The sequence below is a fragment of the Stylophora pistillata genome, chromosome 4 (assembly GCF_964205215.1).
Source record: "Stylophora pistillata chromosome 4, jaStyPist1.2, whole genome shotgun sequence".
Lineage (NCBI taxonomy): Eukaryota > Metazoa > Cnidaria > Anthozoa > Scleractinia > Pocilloporidae > Stylophora > Stylophora pistillata.
The window spans coordinates 44,211,992-44,231,225 of NC_142522.1; the positions used below are offsets into that span (position 1 = coordinate 44,211,992).

At 37.4% G+C, this 19,234-nt stretch overlaps 2 protein-coding genes across 2 annotated transcripts; one reads left to right on the top strand and one right to left on the bottom strand.

The window, feature by feature from the left end:
- Window positions 1-17: 17 nt before the first annotated feature.
- LOC111326657 (autophagy protein 5) lies at window positions 18-8,051 on the top strand. Its single transcript, XM_022930708.2, has 8 exons — window positions 18-142; window positions 2,373-2,500; window positions 3,398-3,476; window positions 4,150-4,227; window positions 5,505-5,589; window positions 6,293-6,387; window positions 6,833-6,881; window positions 7,337-8,051. Exons 1-8 carry the CDS (start codon window positions 32-34, stop codon window positions 7,534-7,536), a joined length of 825 nt encoding a protein of 274 aa, XP_022786443.2. The 5' UTR covers window positions 18-31; the 3' UTR covers window positions 7,537-8,051.
- An 810-nt stretch (window positions 8,052-8,861) lies between these two features.
- On the bottom strand, window positions 8,862-10,177 carry LOC148733941 (adenosine receptor A2a-like). The gene has a single exon (XM_088756958.1). The coding sequence runs from the start codon at window positions 9,948-9,950 to the stop codon at window positions 9,042-9,044; it is 909 nt and encodes a 302-aa protein (XP_088613084.1). The 5' UTR covers window positions 9,951-10,177; the 3' UTR covers window positions 8,862-9,041.
- Between the last annotated feature and the right edge of the window lie 9,057 nt (window positions 10,178-19,234).

Below are 19,234 nucleotides of genomic sequence, written 5' to 3' on the forward strand. Positions count from 1 at the left end.
AATTGACTGCTGGGAGTGTTTCAGTTTCAAGATGGCGGAAGACAGGGAGGTATTACGATACATCTGGGACGGAAGACTACCTGTCTGTTTCAATTTAAGTTCAGATGAGGTGGTTACTGTAGAACAACCGGATCCTTACTATGTGAGTAGTGCTTTTACCCTCTGTAAATTGACGTGTTTGAAGTACTTTAAGTGCCTAATCGAACGCACTGCGCTGATTAGCTCTAGCTATTGGTTGTTAATCTATAATTATCAACACTCCTCGCCATTTCTCGCCAGTATAACTCCTTTATAGCAGTCGCAAACATTTTCCCGGAAAACATGCCAATCAAAATCATGAAAACCTTTTTGCCTCGTGGTCTCTTGTTAGTCTACAGCTACTCTGTATTACGGACAGTTGTCGGCGAAATCTGAATCAAGAGGGGAGGGGTAGTATGGAAGGTTGATTTTCTCTGCTATTTATCGTAAGCTAATTTCAATCAAACGGCCATTTTCCTTTTTTTCCTCCTCCGTTCTTTTTGTACGGCAATCTCACCCTTGCCATTCTCTATCTTCTCTCATTTCTTTCATTGTTTTTTTGTTTTGTTTTGTTTCGTTTGTTTTTTGTTCTTGCCCCTGTGTAATGTTAGCTTGTAACTTTGTCTTATATAGCTATTTATATCTCTATTCTTAGGTTACTTTTACTCTATTAATACACATGACCATAATCTTTTCTAATTTGTATTTCATAGATAGCTGCCTAATTTTCCTAGCCCTTATGGTTATTATAGGCAGCTAATACCTTACTCTTAAGTTTCAAAATCTATGTATTGCTTTTTTCTTCTTGTTGGTATATTAGAAACTTGTATACGAGTCCTAGCTGTAGATAGTATATAGTGCTAGCCTGTGGTAATTTTGCCAGTTAATCCTTTTCTCTCTAGCATCTCAGAGACAAAATTTACACATCTAATTTCTTATAGACAGGCTGTCTAGTTAAATGGAGATCTGCTGCAGTTGATAAGCTTACACACAAGGGCCAGAGCTGTTAAAAAAAAAGTTTTCAAACATATTATTTTGCCAAGTGCAATGCTGATGAAAGGATTTGTGAAAAGATCACAAGATTGAATATTTTGCCAAATTTTATGCTGTGCTAATGATATTCTCAGCACCAAAACATAGGGGGGCTCAGCCCTCCAAAATGTTTGCTATGGGGGACTACAGCCCCCTGCTCTGCCTCCTATGCATCATTGTGCACATTCTCCAAACTGTGCTGACAAGGAGAATTTGTTTGACAATCAAGAGCTGCTAATAGTTTGTGATCATTTCCTTAAATAAGTTGCTTGTTTTTCCTAAGAATTAAATAGTCAATGAAAGTAAAGGGAGCAGAACTGTGGAACAATATGCAGAGCTTATTTTTTCTATGCCAACTATCTGTTGTTAGTATATACCAAAACAGTGGATAGCGTTGAAGGAATGCTCTGATTGGTTAGTCAAACTCCGAATATCCTTTGCTATTTACCTCCGAGCAACTCGGGAAAAAATGGCGTCCCAGTTTGCATCCATTACAAGCGAAGAAATCACTCAAATTAACGACGGTGGTGTATATTATCTCACTGTTTTAGTATATACTAAAACAACTATTCACCTCAGAGTCGGTGGTTAGCGGTGGATGTTTACCTCGCCACTTCGCGGCTCGGTAAATATCCACCACTAACCACCTCCACTTCGGTGAATAGTTGTTAAATATCTGCTAATCTGCCACCTAACAATTCAAAGTACACTCAAAACTGCCAGCTATGCAGGCCAGTACCTGTAGTGTGAGAAATGCTTCTAGAAACCCTCCATCAATGAGAAGCTCCCCTCTTAATGAGCATGATGTCTTAAGAGCTTCAATTTTCAGTAAACCCCTATCTCTTTTTAGCTTCACTCTTTTCCAGAGAAAAGACTCTGCAACAGTATTTTTATTTCTAAATGTTGGGCTGGGTAACATCACAGTGCAAAAAAGACTTTTACTTTGCAAAGTCTGTTTTAGTTCCAGTTTGAATATCATTGCTGTTCAATCAAAGACACGCATCTTTTATTTAGAATTTATTAAATCAAGGTGACAGTTTAGAGAAAAGACAATGAATCACATTAAGGTCTTAAGGAAGTTTCAAGATATGCTCCCCATCTCTTGCTAAGTGACCTCTATTGACCCCCCTCAAGGGTCTACTACAGTGGGAACAGTATTGAAAGCATTACAAGCAGGTTTCCTTTCAAAGCAGGCAAACTGAATTGTATTTTTTATGTGTTTTTAAAAGGAACTGTATACTTTGTCTGTTTCTTTATACCATGACAGACCACTTGTAATAATTTTTGCAGTTAACAAATATTTGGTTTGAAATATTTTTCAGCTTTTGGTTCCAAGACTGAGCTACCTGACACTTGTCACGGATAAAGTTCAGCGACATTTCCAAAGGGCAATCAGTAATGAAAGTGTTGATGAAGTGTGGTTTGAGTATGATGGACAGCCATTGAAATGGTAAATACTTGTAAGATTCTTCCTTAATTAAAGGCAGTAGAAAAAGAGACATCTGAAAAGATACGAGGCAATTCATTTCTTGTTGTCTTTTTCATTGGTCAGAAAAGGATCTATTTATTTATTTGTGATGGAGGATAGAGACAATAATTATAGGTTATCCACAAAATAAAAAGATAACAGAGATAATACAATGGTAGCACTTACTGATTATAATAATATCAGTTACAACTTTCCAACTTCCCCCCCCCCTCCCCACAAGAGATTCAATGGTTCTTCACTAAATTATCAAATTATAGCCAAAAACTAAAAACTGAAGAAAAAGACTAGTTATTGAATAGATAAATAATTAATTTTTAGTTATGAATCATTTTGGTGTGAAGTATTGAAACAAAATACAAACAGAGAATAAAAGTACTCAATGATACCACACACCAAAACATCAAGTACGATATATGCTCCCATGATGTGTCTGGTTTTTTAGCTCATTTGTTAGTGGCGCTGAAGCATTATATGAAAGGCACAGCTAAAATCCCTGCTAAAGCCTGAAATTTTTCTCTGGGTCTTCATTATCAGAGGAGATTTCCTACAGTCAAACTTTGAATACCAATTCATTACTTGTTATGTATATGCTACTTGTAATGTCTCGTGAAAGTTGTTTTCTAATAGGACACCAGATGGGACATGTGCTCGGGTTCATGTCAGGCTGTACTCTGAACCAACTCAGGGATTAAAAGTATCGTTTGTAATAAAACCTGTTTGTTGCTGTATAAAGCCACAACGTTACACTACTTATCAGCAAAAAAAAAAAAACAATTTCCTTTTTCCTCTCAGTGGTCTGATTTGGTCAAGAGGAATTAATGGATAAAGTTATGTGATATTTGTTTTACTGCACTTTAGGCACTATCCTATTGGTGTCCTGTTTGACTTGCATGGTTCATCGGCTTCTTTACCATGGAATCTTACAGTTCATTTCCAGGTAATTAGCAAATATTGAATTTCCAAATGTAACATTAAAAAACGTGAACATCAACCTTATGAACTTATTCACACCTCAAAGGAAGATGTTATTCATCTTTTCACCTTTGCATTGGACGTAGAAAAAAGCAATTCAGGTCATCCATGAGGAGTTACACCCCAAACCTCTCAATTTCATGCACTGTTGGGATTGATGTCTTTATCTGAGCAACTGCATACCTACACCTCCCCTGACCCCCAACGACATTCAACTGTCTGATAACAAGCTAGGTTTATGTTTGGTCCAGGGAGGGGTACTCTGGTGCACAGTTGCAATTGATAAGGAATTTGATCCCGCTGTTGTTTTGTCAATGAGTTACAGAGAACTTGGTGTTGAGTTAGGCTATTACCAGAGTTGTATGTAATAAGCAGTCTGCATACAGCTTGATTCAGTGATGTCGAAAGTGTTGTCTAGTCTAAGAGAATAATTATAAAGAACAAAATTGTGCTTTGTCAGGAACATTTTTTTAAATATTTTTTGTCCTAAGCATAGGATTGTCACAACTTACATCTTATCTACAAGATTAGCTTTGTCAATTGAATTGCTAAAACCTTCAAAGAATACAATTGTGTTCTATAATATAATGGAGACCATGCACTGAGTTTGTAATTGATACACTAAATTCAATCTGCAGAAATTCCCAGAAACTGAAGTGATGAGATGTCCTGGGAAAGAAGCTATAGAGTCGCATTTTATGTCTGCTGTCAAAGAGGTAACAGTTTAGTTTGAAAGATGTAACTTTTACATTCGAAAGGAATTTCATTCGAAAAATAGAATTTGCTATAATTAATTTTCCAGCTCATATTAGGCGCTACTAATTGATCATTCAAAGACCCTTTTCTTGGATTTTGTCAGCCCTTCAGGTTTGGATTGGGCTCAGAGACCCTGCCAAGGGATCGTATTATGATTAGTATCATTTAAGGGCCCCTCCAGGGATTTTGTTGCTAATTTGCCCTTTCGGGCTCCAAATGCCTTGTTTTGGGATTTTGTTACGGTTTACAGTTGTAGTAAAAAGTGGGCCTTCCCTTTTTTAATGCTTGCCGCATTGCTTCTTTGCAATTGATTATGCCACTAATATTAACATATTTAGTATTCTTATCTCTTAGTTTTTAGGATTTGTTTCTTGTATTTTGTCCATTGCTTTCTTTGTAATTAGGTTTTTTGTTTATTAGCACCAGTTTATTAGTTGTTATCTGTAATTACGTAATCATTAGCACTTCGATCCTATTTAATGCTCTTTTTTTATTTCAAAAGTTGTAAATAACTGAAGGTCTCTGACCAAAACGTTTTTTATTAAAATTTTTTATATTTTTTATGTCAGAAGTTGTCCATCCTCGCAATTTTTTAAACTTTCTATATAATTATATATTTCTTTTTATTTCATGACAGTGTAATTTAGGAGCAGATTGTAACTCTCTGACTTCTGCCATGTAAGCCTCTGGCTTTGGCATCTCATCATCATCAACTTGTGCATAATTATTGTTATTAAAGATTTATAACTATATTCCCCATACTCTTCTCTTTACTTTTACTTTTACTTTGTCACTGGCAAGGAGAATTTGTTTAACAATCAAAGCTTTTTGGGTTGGTGATCATTTCCTATATTTTCATGATCTAAATGAATGATTTGATCAAACCACAGTAAGGAGAAATTGGTTGCTGATCACTCTTAGGTTTTTTAAGGACAGCTGCAAAGTTTTGGTTTTCCATATTTGTTTTCAAACATTAACTACTGAATTGGGGTTTAAAACACTCTCACCAGTAAATATGTTTAAATAATTTTGAGTGCAGTCAATTTGATTTTTAATGACTTCTGAAGCCCCATTGATGTTTGGAAATGACGAACTGAAAGGTATACAATATTGATTACTCAGTACTGTTCATAGTTTAGCAGGAAAAATGTATTATCAAATAATTTGTGATTATCTGTTAAAAGTAACTGATTATTCATTCATTCATTTGTTTGTTTGTGTACTCTTTATTTGCCAGGCAGACAATTTGAAGCACAGATCACAAGTTATAAACGCAATGCAGAAGAAAGATCATAAACAACTATGGCTTGGTTTAAGTAATGGTGAGTGGAGAATGCTATGTTTTCGTACAAAAACATAATTTTCCAAACACAAGCTCCTTGTTGAATATTTGTCCAAACTTGTCTCAATTCTCTACTGGAGGCAGAAAATTGTTCCTGAGAGAACAAACTCCATCTCTTAGAGGTGCTAATATGCAGTAAAAAGACCTGTGTACCGTGTGTTGCATCTAGGAATTCACGCCCTGGTAGCCATGGAAACCTCTTTACTCAGAGAGCAGTGTTTTCCAGACACATCTGATTTTTTATTTGTCAGTAAAGTATGAATTTTGAATAAGAGCGGCCCTGAAATAAATTCTGCCCCTAACACGTGCATAAATAAAATGCTAAGTGGTTAGTTGCTGTGGACTGGATTCCCAACTGTAGGAATAGCTTTAGTCATAGTGACCTAATGTCAAAGAAAATGTGATAAGCCTTAACCAAATGAGCCTCTCAGCTTGTAAACTGACTTGTAAAACTCATGGGGAACAAAGATTCCACTAAATTTCCACCTCATCTAACACGTGGCTTCATGGTGCATTCATTGGAAGCCTCCAACTGTGATCAAGGAGCTAAAAGAGGCGATGACAAGCGGTTTTTAAACCCTAATTTTTTATACTTCGTCCTTGGTAGTTGCTTTAAATGCAGTTAACTTGTGAATCAGAGGGCACATATCGTATGAATAATTGTTTGTTTTTAAATCTAACAGATAAATTTGAGCAGTTTTGGGCCGTAAATCGGCGTCTGATGGAGAGAACAGGAGAGGATCCTCACTTCAAGCATATCCCCTTCAGAATATTTCAGGTAATGCATAAGGATTATGTCTATAAAGTGGTCAGCCAATGAGGATACAGAAACAGTACAAGAGAATACTTCTTTTGAACACTTACATAGGGAATATTTGTGCCTTCTTGAGATTAGAATGATGTTGTAGTCGCTGGAAGCCAAATTGCCGCGCGCTTAGCTACTCACTCTACCGGATGTAAGTGTATTGTTTTGCACTTTTGAATCCATTACGCCCTAGCACCAGTATGTTTATTCTCCTCGCTGTTCTCTACGCATATCCTTTGGTACTTCGCGATTTGTGCGACATCGGTTTTTGCGTGCGATGTTTTTGTTTATCTTGGATTGCTGATGATTTTAGCCCAATTGTGTTCTATTATTGTGTCTATAGAATTGTGTCTATTAAATTATGTCTGTAATTGTGTTTATAATTGTGTTATATAACTGTGAACATTGCATTTTGCAGCCTGACAAACAGTTTATCCAGGAGTTGTTCAGACCTCTGAATGAAAATGGTAGGTATCATCTTCCATGGAACTCTGATTAGAATGTTTGAGGTCTTTAGATTCTGGGAGGGGCTCTGAAACAAAAACGAGATTTTGATTCCAGTCTTCACAAAAATAGTTCGATAACATTTCCTTAGTATATAACCTAACTGCGTTCTTTCTGAGCGACAAAATCTACACGGAGAGTATTTTCAGACATTATTGTACCCTTTCCAGACAGAAAAACTAACGATTCGCTATCCACACCACTACACCATTTTCACTAAAACTTTCCCCTAGTTTCGCGCATGCGCGCATTGTTTCACCAATAAAAGATCTTGATCCCATGGTCGTGCTATTATTTTAGAGTCTAAAGCTCTCTATAATTGAGCAAATATGTGTTCTCATGACTAAACCAAATTTCCTGTATTGATACTAAACGAAAACTCTTCAATTAGATGTTAAAAAGTTACGTTCTTTTATAGGCGAGCAGCACACACTGGGTGATCTGCTACACGAATTTGCTCCCGAGGTGTTTGCTAATGGTACTGCAGAGATCGATAATGATTGGAGGATTGTGATTCAAGGAATTGAGCCTCCTCTGGAGACTCCTATACATTGGATCAGTGAACATTTTAGTCATCCTGATAACTTTTTGTACATTGTGATCGTGCGGGTTGTGTAGTGTTATTAAAAGGGGAATTTTTAAAGTCAATTTTGTCATCGCGAATTCTTAGGGGTAATTCCTATAGATCGCATTTCGTTTCAGTTCGAGTACCTTATACCACAGTGATCACAACAGCTCATCAAAAAAAAAAAAAAAAAAGAAAATCTAATGGGCAGTTAGTGAGAACTCAAAGTCAAAACAAGCATTCTGCCTTTTCTAAAGCTGTCCTAGACGAATCTCTACTCTACTTCCGGTCTACTGTACACCACAAGTTACCAAGATAACGCTAATTTGTTTTCTAACTCACAAAATATTTCTACTCCCACGCGGTGATGACGTCTAAGAAGATATATTTAGAGAGCTTTTGCATTGCCCTTCTTTGTATAAAGGAATTTGTTTTTGAAATTTATAGATGGAAAAATTGTAAATAAACAGTGACTTAAAAGCATTTAGATAATAGATGTACGCAAGACTATTGCTAACATTCTGGTGCTCTAATTCAATGCCAGTGTTCTTCATAAACCCGTGTTCGTGTTTGAATGCTCCATTTGCTCTGGGGTAGACGGTGGTTTGTTTTATATTTTTTTTAGGTTGTTATACACTTAGAGCTGCGAAGAATTACATGAGGCGTGAAGCATCCGTTTGTCGACTTCCTTCTTGTTTTTAATGGGTCAAACGTCCTACGGCTTCATTTTGAACGGTTTTTTAGAGACATCGTGATGATATCCAAGCAAATCGGGAAAAACTTTTCTTGATGGACAAGAGCCTTATCCAAGTCGATAAATCATCTATCGAACGTTTTCGAATCAGATTTGATCGATAAACTAGATCAAATTTCCTTCACGAACATTATCATTACTCTCGCCCCATCCCCCTCCCACCCCGTTAGAGCTAAATCTAAATATCGTTATGTCGGCAAAATCGTTTAGGACATCACGCCAACTCTAATGGTAGAAAAAGCTTCACAAACGTGCCGCGAGACGATCCAAACGAGCTCTCGGAAAGATGGTGGAACTGGCGGCAAATTTTTCCAAACGAAATGTGATTTCCTTGTGAGAGAAAGTCGAAAATAGAACGGGATCTTCAGGCGGCATAGCTCTGGCACACTGTTTGAACTCAAAATTTCCCGAGCAGGACGGGGAGCAGCAGTCGAAAAAGAAGAAAGTTCGGCGATGTTCTGAAGGCTCTCGGCTGTGAGAGATCTTGGATACAGTTCTTTTTGCAGCCATTCGAAGGGGCCTGCCCCAGTGAAGAGTGGGAAAATAATCCGTTCCAACCCTCCCCCCCCCCCCCCCAACATAAAAAATCAAGCAATCAAAACAAAACAAATCATTCCAGATGAATTAGAAAACAAAAGGTGATTAAATTTATTCATCTGACCGTCTTCTGTAAGACTGTGTCACTTATGGCAACCCGAGGTCGTCCGTGCAATACTCAGGAGATGTAAAAGATTTTATTATTGTGTCCAATAACTGACGTTACGCATCCTCAAACTCACATGAGGTTGTCTGCTTGATGTATTATCAACTACAAACACCGGGCAAGTGGTTTCTCGTAAAGTTCCTAATCGCTTTTCGCAAGTAACGCATGCGCCAGCAGTATATTAAAGGGTTTAAGGAGGAGTTGATATAAACGAAGACGGCTGACCAGCTGAGAGTGAGGCGCACCAAGCTGAACGGCAACTGAACAAGATTAACCACAATTCTAATGGAAAGATAAGGAATGTAGAATGAACACAACCAGAGAAACACCACAAACATGTTGACAGCAGGCTTTCTTAAGCGCGTTTTATTCAAAACTTCTTGCATTTGAAATTGGTCGCGCCTCTGATGACGTCGTGCGATTCTGAAAATCATGTGATAAACTATGGAGGTTGCAATCAGACTTGAAGACACGATGGTGATGCACAGAGACAGGTGCAATGAGGGAATTAAAATCGTAAAACCATATGCTACACTTGCTATCCAGATCAGAAATAAAACAGTCAACGTTCGCTGGACTGTTACCAGGGCTTTGTATCTCAAATGAAGATGCAGAGCCAGAAATCTATCGACGCTCACTGCTGTTATTGTTAATAGCGTTGTTGATACAAAAATTGCTTGGGTTATTCTGTAACATGTCCAAGTGGCGGTAGGGTACTCCCTGGTTACAACTTGAATGATCAGTACGGTCAAGTACAATGGATGTATAATAAGACCCACGCCTAAATCTGATAAGGCGAGACCAAACAGGAGAATATTGGAAGGCGAGTGCAAAGAAGGAGTTTTCCAAATCGTACCAAGAAGGAGGCCATTCCCTGCCAAAGCTGTTAACGAGAAAATTGCATTCACAGAACATTTGATTACGAGATCGTTAAATTCACCTGCCGGACTAACTCTGATCTGCTGTTCATCGGCGTTGCTGTTTGAAGTTTGGTTAAAAAAGCTCGTCATGGCGTCTTTGATTTATGCTTTTTTTCGTTGAAATTTACCGAAGAGATCGTGGACAAAGTTTGATTCCTTCTGTCCACGAAAAGGGCCTCAACGTTTCTGAAAGCACAGGAGACAGTATCTGTCTACATGATCATAATTCGAGTAGTTGCACAAAAAAAATCAATAGTTTTCAGCTGACTTAATCAATTTTCATCCCGTCGTTGGTTCGATATTTTGATTGCCATCAATCATAATATGACACGCATTTACGCATTGCTGTAATAAATTTTGAAAGAATAAAGATTTCAACCCAGCCACATACGGGAGCTTGATGACTTAGTTTTGCGAATCGCTTCTGTCTGTCTTATCAAGGGCTTGTGGTGAATGGGATAATTGAATTAAAGTCAATATATTCCTCATTCGGAATTCTGGCGATGAAACTTGGATGAAAGTTCTCAAAACGAAAAGAAATAAAGACAAGCTATGTTGTCAATCAAAAGTTAAAATAATGATAATGGGATTTCAAGATGAAAACGAAGCAGTGGCTAATTTGGAACTGTAGATTTCAGAGAAACCCCCACCTGCCACCGAAAAAGAAGAACTATATTGTCCGTCTTTCCTGTTCGATACTTTAATTCCATTTGCCACCCGGCTGTTCATCCACTCATCTTAGAAAGAATGGAGGGGGGGGGGGAGGGGAGTAAAAGTGATATCAACTCATTGTCGTCTCTTTCAGCCAGAAACTTGCAGAAATATATTCTTGTAATAAGCTACGCCCCTCCCCACAGCAGTAGAAACTGAGCAAATTTGAAGGGATTGGGGAGGGGAGGGAAAGGGATGGGAGGGGAAGCGGTTGGTTTACTTCTTCCCCGCTCCTATCCTAAGCAAAACCAAATGAGAAAGCGTCTTGGTAAGAAATTTTTCGTCGGGGCTCATTTAGTTTCGGAACTGTCAAGTCAGGAGCTATTTTTGTATCAGATAAACACTTACAGCGAAGCATGAAAATTGTTAGGCATTTTAGTTTCATGGTGCGATGATTATTTTTCCTGTTTTGCGGCAACAAGTTTTCGATTCAACAGTTACTGAAATTGTTGCTGGCTAGACTTTACGACTTCCTTCTCAACCAGCAGCACATAAACAAGGAGAGAAACCTCAAGTTTCTTAACATTTTTTGTCAACTTGTTGTCGACGAGATAATGGTTACATCAAGTAAGTTCTAATGCAAGCAATAAGAATTAACAATAAATTCGCTTACGCATTTCTTCGTTTCATTTGACTGAAAGCAGTAAATTTTCGCGTCCTTTAATGTTGCCAAAGTTTATTCTTGTTGATGGAGGACCTTACGCAAATTTTAAGAAAAGCCCGTTATCTTTGTGTGTTACACGGCATGATTTTAAAGAATATAGTTATTGGCCACGGAGACAAAATACGCAGTGATGATAACTTTCCCGCGCTCGTTTATTGTTGAAAGGCAAACGGTATAATTGAAAATTATACCGTATGGAAATCTTCTCAGGATCGATGTATAATTTCCAAGTATTAAAAACTAGATCATTGGATAATGCAATTCAAGACTTTTTATTGGCTTAGCCATTATGGTATATCAGCCAATATACCATAATCTACAAATATGGCCATCGTACGTGTCAGCTTAATATTAAAAGGGAGCTAAAAATTTAATAAAATTTTATACTTAATTTAACGTTTTTAATAAAACAATTATTCCACTCGCTCTTGTTGGATATGAGATGACTATAGCCAACTCGGCGCTACGCGCCACGTTGGCTATCTATCATCTTATATCCAACGTGCGCTCGTGGAATAATTGTTAAATATATCTTAACGGTAAAAAACTACGACGTTTCGAAGTCTGCATGACCTCATTATCAAGTAAAATGTTAAAACTGATGTAAAATTGTAGCTCAGAGATTATATACAAATAAAATGTGATAACTTCATTAGAATAATGAGCGTTCATTGTTATTGGTGTCAGATCGTGCAGTATACGACACCAATAACAATGAACATAATACGACACCAATAACAATGAACATATACGACACCAATAACCAATAACTGACACCAATAACAATGAACGCTCATTATTCTAATGAAGTTATCACATTTTATTTGTATATAATCTCTGAGCTACAATTTTACATCAGTTTTAACATTTTACTTGATAATGAGGTCATGCAGACTTCGAAACGTCGTAGTTTTTTACCGTTAATTTTTATCATCAAATGTATTTCTAAACATTCTCTGATTAGAAATATATCTTAACAATGGAAAATATGGAAACTAGGCAAGGATATATAAATTGTCGCTGGATTTGATTTCTTCAGCCTTAACAACTGAGACCCATGTAATAGTAGCAAAATTATTTGAAAAGAGTTTCAAAATACTCTTTCACCTTGTATTGGTGCTAAAAAATATAACTCAGCATTTTAATTTCAGAACAAATTCTTCCCTGGTTACAAATTGAGAAATTATTCATGACTGAGAAGCTAAGCAGTCATTCGTTTTAAACAAAGTAAACAGTTTTCAAACAGCAAAAAATTTATTCAAACGTAATTAACTTTCGGCGTCAGGCACATAAAGCCGCAAAAAATATAATAGTTTTGGTGTAAGATGGAAAATGTTAGCGGAATGAAAATGGGAAAGATTTTGGAAACGGAAACTTGAAAAATTGAGCAATTGACTGATAAAATGATAAAGTCGAGTATTGTTATCGCAGTAGCTTACTTTTTTAAGAGAGATCTCAAATGCATGTATTTGAGGAGAACAAAGTCTGGTTTACGATTCCATCCTGTTTTTAAGTGGCATTTTGAAATGAAAGCCACATTTGTTAAAGCCTTTCATTGCAGCAGGTTCTGTTCCCATTACACTGCTTGCGATTTAAATTAAATTCCTATGAGCAAATATTGATACTTTCTTAAGTAACATGGAAAGTGATATATTGTGTTTGTTGTTATAGTAATATGGGCTCAGACGGGACTTTATGGAGAAAATTAAAAGGTGATTGTATAACAATACTTAGCCTGTTTATAAACTTGAATTATCCAGTATAGTAAAGAGAGATCAGAAACAAAGAAGAAATTTGTTTTAGCACATTTTTGCAGCCACTATCTTTGTTTTTCTTCAGAGGAGTATTCGTTTTTTAGTTAAAAATTCCCATCTCGCTGGATTAGAGTGAATTCAAATTGATGGCATTATTCTGAGACAAAACAAAACTAGTTAACAAGATATTGAATTTATCTTCCAGGTGATCAAGCAAGCTCCAACCTGCTAAATATTTCTTCGACAAGTACTTATCATGGCATGAAAGGTAATAATCAGTAGAACAGGACGGCATAACCTTATAAAGGTCCTGAAAATAAGGTCCTGAAAATAAGGTCTTTTTAGCCCAAATTTAAGTTTTAGGGCTGCGACAGACGTCAGGTATGAATGCTATCGCAGCAACAGTTAATATTTTTTCAGCTATCATTGGCTTATCTTCCTAATACTTATACAATCGCAGTAATTTTGGTTTTGGTCAGTTTAATTCTTACTGTAGTTCTTCTGGATCAAAACTTTCCCCTATGATAGTACTAGCAGAATCAATAAAATGCGAATCAATAAAATGCGCAATTTTGAGCAAAAAATCTGCTCTCAATCCGAGGCTCTTAGTTATAATATTTTTAATTACCTCAGAAAGTGCTGAGAGACTAGATCTCCTTGTTTTAGTTTAGTTAGAAATGATTTCTTCATTTCCGCTCTCAGAATCGTAACCTATTTTGCTCCGGTATAGAAATGGCTTCTATATATTCTATATTTTGGCTGTTCTACTTCTGCTTGCCTCGCGAGCCTCTGATGCCCGCGTTGACGACGACAAAGCCGGATGAATCAGTAAAGAACCTTGCCGATGAAATTAAGTCACTTCGAAACGTTCTAGGTGCGCTGTCCCGCCAGGTGATGTTGCAACAGCTTAGTTGTTGAAGAACGTATCAGATCCGACGGTGATTCTGAGGTGAAGCAAGTACGTCTTGGGAATGATGGAACGCGAAAATATTATTCAGAAGCCCGTGGATATGCTAAAAGGCTTTTGGCAATTCACGACCACACTAATAACATCCACACAATTCGGTTTGGAGAATTCGTTGGAGTTCTCAATAGGGCGGAGTTTAGGACCAGACAGAATGATTACCGTCTTTACATGTCCAGCACGAAAAGCAAAACGTATACCACGCCATAGAAGAGATTCCATTCCCAGATGTTCCACCAGAAGTCAAAAGTAAACCTGTGGATGAACAGATCATCGAGATACGTGAGTGGTTCAAGGCGTGGAAAGATCAGGACCACAGTGTTAGAGACTACAGAAAGTACTTCAAGCCAGTACTTTGTTATCTAGAAGGAGCATGGTCAACTGCGATTGAGGACATCGACAAGCCATTTGAGAGCCACCGGAATTTTATTGATGCTTAAACTTGGTTGGAATTACAAGAGAAAATTCGCTTCACGTCTTACACTGGGAGAAAAGACAATTTGGAAAACTTCTCCTTTCTACCCACCACTATCATGGACACTGTTAATGACACCATTCCTGTCTTTGCTCAATGGAATTATCAAATTCTCTGACATCCACTGAGTCGTGATGTACCGGCTAATAGTTTTCGTAGGGTTGATGAGTTGTATTCCAGAGTTCCGGCTCAAAGAAATTACGAGGGACACCAAAAAACTTCAGAGCAGCAAGATTCCAACTAAATCCCAAAGACAAAGACAAGTGGTCGGAAGGATTCAATTCTAACCCTTAATTGATTGATTCAATTCTAACCCTTAATTCTAACAATTATTTGCTTTGAAGTATCTATTGATTAACGGTATCCATATGTCTGATGCTGCCTAGGCAGAAGATAGAAGTCATTTGAATGCTTTCCTTAGGTTTTGTCCCTTCATGGCGATAAGCCATTTGAGATTGAAGCAGTTTCTAAAAGTCTCCAACTAGAACACTTTACCAATCTTTGTCGCTTGAAACGCAACAGCTCCTGGGAATGTTCATCACCAGACCTCCATGCGTTCACGAGTTGGGGAAAACAACAAGACGGCTAATTTCGGTTTTGTGACGCGATTCCTTCACATAATTCACCTGTATGCACGCTTTTGAATTCGGCTTTTTCTTCCCTATTCACCCTATGGAAAGAGGAATCAGCGACTGACCGTTTTGTTTTTGTTTACAGCGAGCGTCACAATGAGCCATTGAAACACACTCGAGATTCTATTACTTCCGCATTTGAGCGATTTCTATCTCTATGTCCTTATGTTTTGAAAATCTTACCTAACTTATTATTATCAGTAGGTTGATAAAGGATACTTTCACCTTACGTATCTTTTGTTTTTGTTGAGGCCCGTCATATAGAGTTAAGTATTTAGGTGTTCCTTTGCATGGGGCAAGGAGCATTGTCAATCACAGATCTTAAGCCAATCAAATGAGGTCAGATCAAATAGCACCAAGGTTATAGGCAAGGTCATTTTCTCTCCTGGTCCTTCTCGCCTTTATTTCCATCGTGTTAAACTTCCGAACACAGATTTTCGGTGCTTTAGAAGAATTTTGCCGCGCCCTCTCCATGCTCCGGTAATCTCTTCAGGCTTTGTTGCCTTTCTATACGTATTTGGCTCTCTGCTGATATTTAACCCCACCTTTGCTTAAGAGATTGCGTGATGTTTATTATATCAATGTTCTTGATGTGGGGTGAAATAAAAGCGTCACTATTGTGGCCAATTTATCCCACATTAGTAGTTATTATTTTTATCTCCCGCCAATCTCGTCAGCAAACTAGCGCCACGGCACGCAGAGCTTCGGTCCCGTTTTAGTGGAGATACGCGGGTTTCGTGATAAAAAATATTTCTAATCAAGATCTATAGTTCATCTTTATGTAAAAAGTTTATTGATTAATCACCATTCCATACAACGCGAGCACGTAATCATTTCGTAACATGTTACTTATATTTTTAGTCTGTATGAAGAACATTTGTCTGTGTTTTTGTCGTTTGCAACTGTTAGCAGGTTAGCTAATGATATAGTAAGTCTGAAGGGATTTCTTCGTGTTATTATTAGTTTCCCGCGGCAAATTTTTCTTCTTTCTTTCGTCAGTATTAAATTGTTTACCTCTTACTCAACTATGAATACATTATGGCAATGGTGAAAGTGGAAGCGCAAGTGACAGTGATGATTTAGACTGTAATGGTGAAAAATTGCGAGAAAATCTAAATTAAAGATGAATAAGGAAAGAAGAAGCATTCTTTAACTGACATTAAAATTCGTTTTTCGGGAATAGAAATGAAGAAAAATAAAAAATAAAAAACCAAAAGGAAGGAGGCGAAACAAACACCTGGCTATAATTATACAAGTGATCGATTCTCTTTTTAAAACTATTTTGTCTTGTGGTTTTCTTGCAATTGTTTTTCCATGTTTTTTTTTTTTGTTGAAAAGGGCCTATTGTCATGACAAACACACCTCAAACAAAACTATTAGATATCGGGAGGAATTCCGCAAGTGATATTCACTAGTTTTCAAACCCTAGATTTTCGTTTAAAATGTGATGAAAGATGGGAGAGCGTTTTAATGTTGTTACAAAATAAGAGAAAAAGCTGTTTCTCCATAACGTTCCCCCTGATCGAGACCACTGACAGGTCAACAACCCTTACCGTGCAAACTAATGGAACACCTCTCAAACCCACGCATCGTTCTTACTCCGGAAAAAGCAGGCAAACGAAGGCCAAGATGACTGCCCAAGACGTGGCTAAGGACAGTCGAAAGAGAGCTAAGGGAGCTGGCATTGAGAAACCTGTATTGAGGCAGCCATAGATGGAAGGATAGCGCACCCTGCAGAGTGAGGGAGAAGGACTACAAGCTATGCCCAGTCTAAATTGAAGACAGAGTTGAATATGTCAAACTCCTGAAAGTTCTGTGAATGTAATGGGACACGTGTGGTAAGATCAGGATGCTTTAAGGAAAACCCAAGTACGGGTTAGTGTCTGAGCAGAGGATACTCATTGTAAGAGAAGGAAGCTGGAACTTTATTGAGCCTATTTTGAGGATAAATTTCACCTAACCTGTAACGCTTTCGAAGTTCAGTCCTTAGGCGTATCGGTATTTACTGCAAAGGCAATCCATCCACAATGACTTCGAAAGCATTACAGGTTAGGTGAAATATATTCCCAAAATAGGCTCACTGAATAAAGCTCCAGCTTCCTTTTCTTACAGTCAGCCGGAGTATCTTCTCCTCAGACACTAAACAAGAAAATTCCAGAAGCGCGCTTACGGTTGGCGAAGTCAGTCTCGAAATTTCGTACGATGCATGGATCATGAGTGGGTTTTTCTTTTAGAGTATTACCATCAGTATTCTTGAAGTCAAAATCGTTCTCCTCGGTAAGGATGAGGTCAATTGAGCTATGTCAAACCTGGTTGGTTTCTAAGAGCTGCCCGAAGGACTTTCAAGCAAAGCAGTCTTTAATAAATTAAGGTATTACTGTGGAACGAGTCAAATGTAAAAGAGAAAAACACCCCAACGCCAGATTTATGACGCGATATTAATTTATTAATGCGTCAATCGGAAACTGTACAAAATAGAACGTTTTAAAGCTAATGCAGTGAGACTGCTCGCACACCCATAGATTCATATATCTCGCAAAAAAAAAAAAAGAAAAGCTTTTTCTCATTTTCCTCTGGATTTAATTATCCTGTAATCTTTACCTATTGATACTTGGAAGGAAAATTGACATCTGGTGAAATACAGCGAGAGAAATGAGATATTGTCATTTTAGGAAACATTTAGTAGTCAGTCATTCAACAATTGCCGACTTTTATCTCGATTCAGTGATTTCTTTTTCATTCAGTCTCAACTCTATCTAACAAATTAGAGATCTAACGGTTTTAACCAAGTAGAAGCGTAGGCTGCTAACTATTTTAAAGTCAAAAAGCCATTTTATTTGATTTACATAATATGACGGAGCCAATATCTCTACGTGACCTTGCCGGAGATTAACAGCATGCCAGTTTCATGCTACAAATCATGCTCGAGCTCGTTTCATACGTGGTTGTTTTTTCTCGTGACCTTGCAATTAGTAGAAAAAAGAACGTATTTAGGTAAACTACATAATTTCGGTCGCTATAGACAACACAGTTAAATAAACCTGCTTTTAAAGACAACAGCAGTTACTTAGCTATGGGAAATGAAAGGTATTTATCCAGGAACAATAGCCAGTGTTGTTAACTCAAATATTTAAAGTTTAACTTGAACAGACTGTTCAAAAGGGAAAAAAGGAGAAATATACCAAGAATTATTTCAGGTGCCCGCTAAAACCTCTCTTCCACAGACAAAAAGGTTAGCTAGCGCTATTGTGATAACTATTTATCTGAAAGTCAGTGTCAACTATAAATATCGTACAACCTCAAAGGCTTCTATTTGACGAAGTGAAGGAAACAACCATATGATCAAACAATCTTTCGGTAAAGATGTGCAAAACAAGTACATAAGGACAAATATTCAGGTAGATTCAGGCAGTTGCACTCGCGCTGAAACCCTGTAACAGAAGACTCTCCTGGGCTTCCGAGAATCATTTTCTCACGGACTTTATTGTGAGAGGTTAATTGATCAGAAAAACTTTACATGGGAAAAGGTTTAGGACATAATAAACTAGATACATTTCACCTCGTAAATTTCATTCTCTTCGCTGATATATTTTTCAACTTAATGCCATTTTTTCCCAACAGTCGTTCTTTGTATTCTGTTCGCAGAACAGGGTAGGGGGGTTTCATTTTATAATTTTAGGACCTAAAAGTAACTTTAATCGAGTGCATATACAAGTCTTGATATATTAATTAAAAGAGAAAGTGTCATCGCAAAAATACGTCTGGTACCTTGTAATGCGGAAATCATATGGTTATTCAGCACGAATGGTTCCTATGTTCCTTTCTAGTCCAATCCCACTGCAAAACCTTAATGCAGTGAGAATGGACTAAATTAAATTAATATTATCATGATGCCATTAAGAGTGATATATACGTTTTGAATTACAGCAGATTCACGCTATGGTTAAATCTTCCCAGTATATCCAGTTAAGTTTAATACTGCCTTTACTCGTATAATCACATATTGGTGGATATTGTGTTTCTATGATTTAGACCAATAAGGTTCTCACTAAGAGAAACTCTCTAAGCTCTCACCCATGAATCTTGCAGGTGTATGACTCAAAAATGTGTAAAATGAGCTTCAGTCAGCATTGCAAGGCAAGGGAAGCTCGAACATCCTCGAAACCTTTTAGAA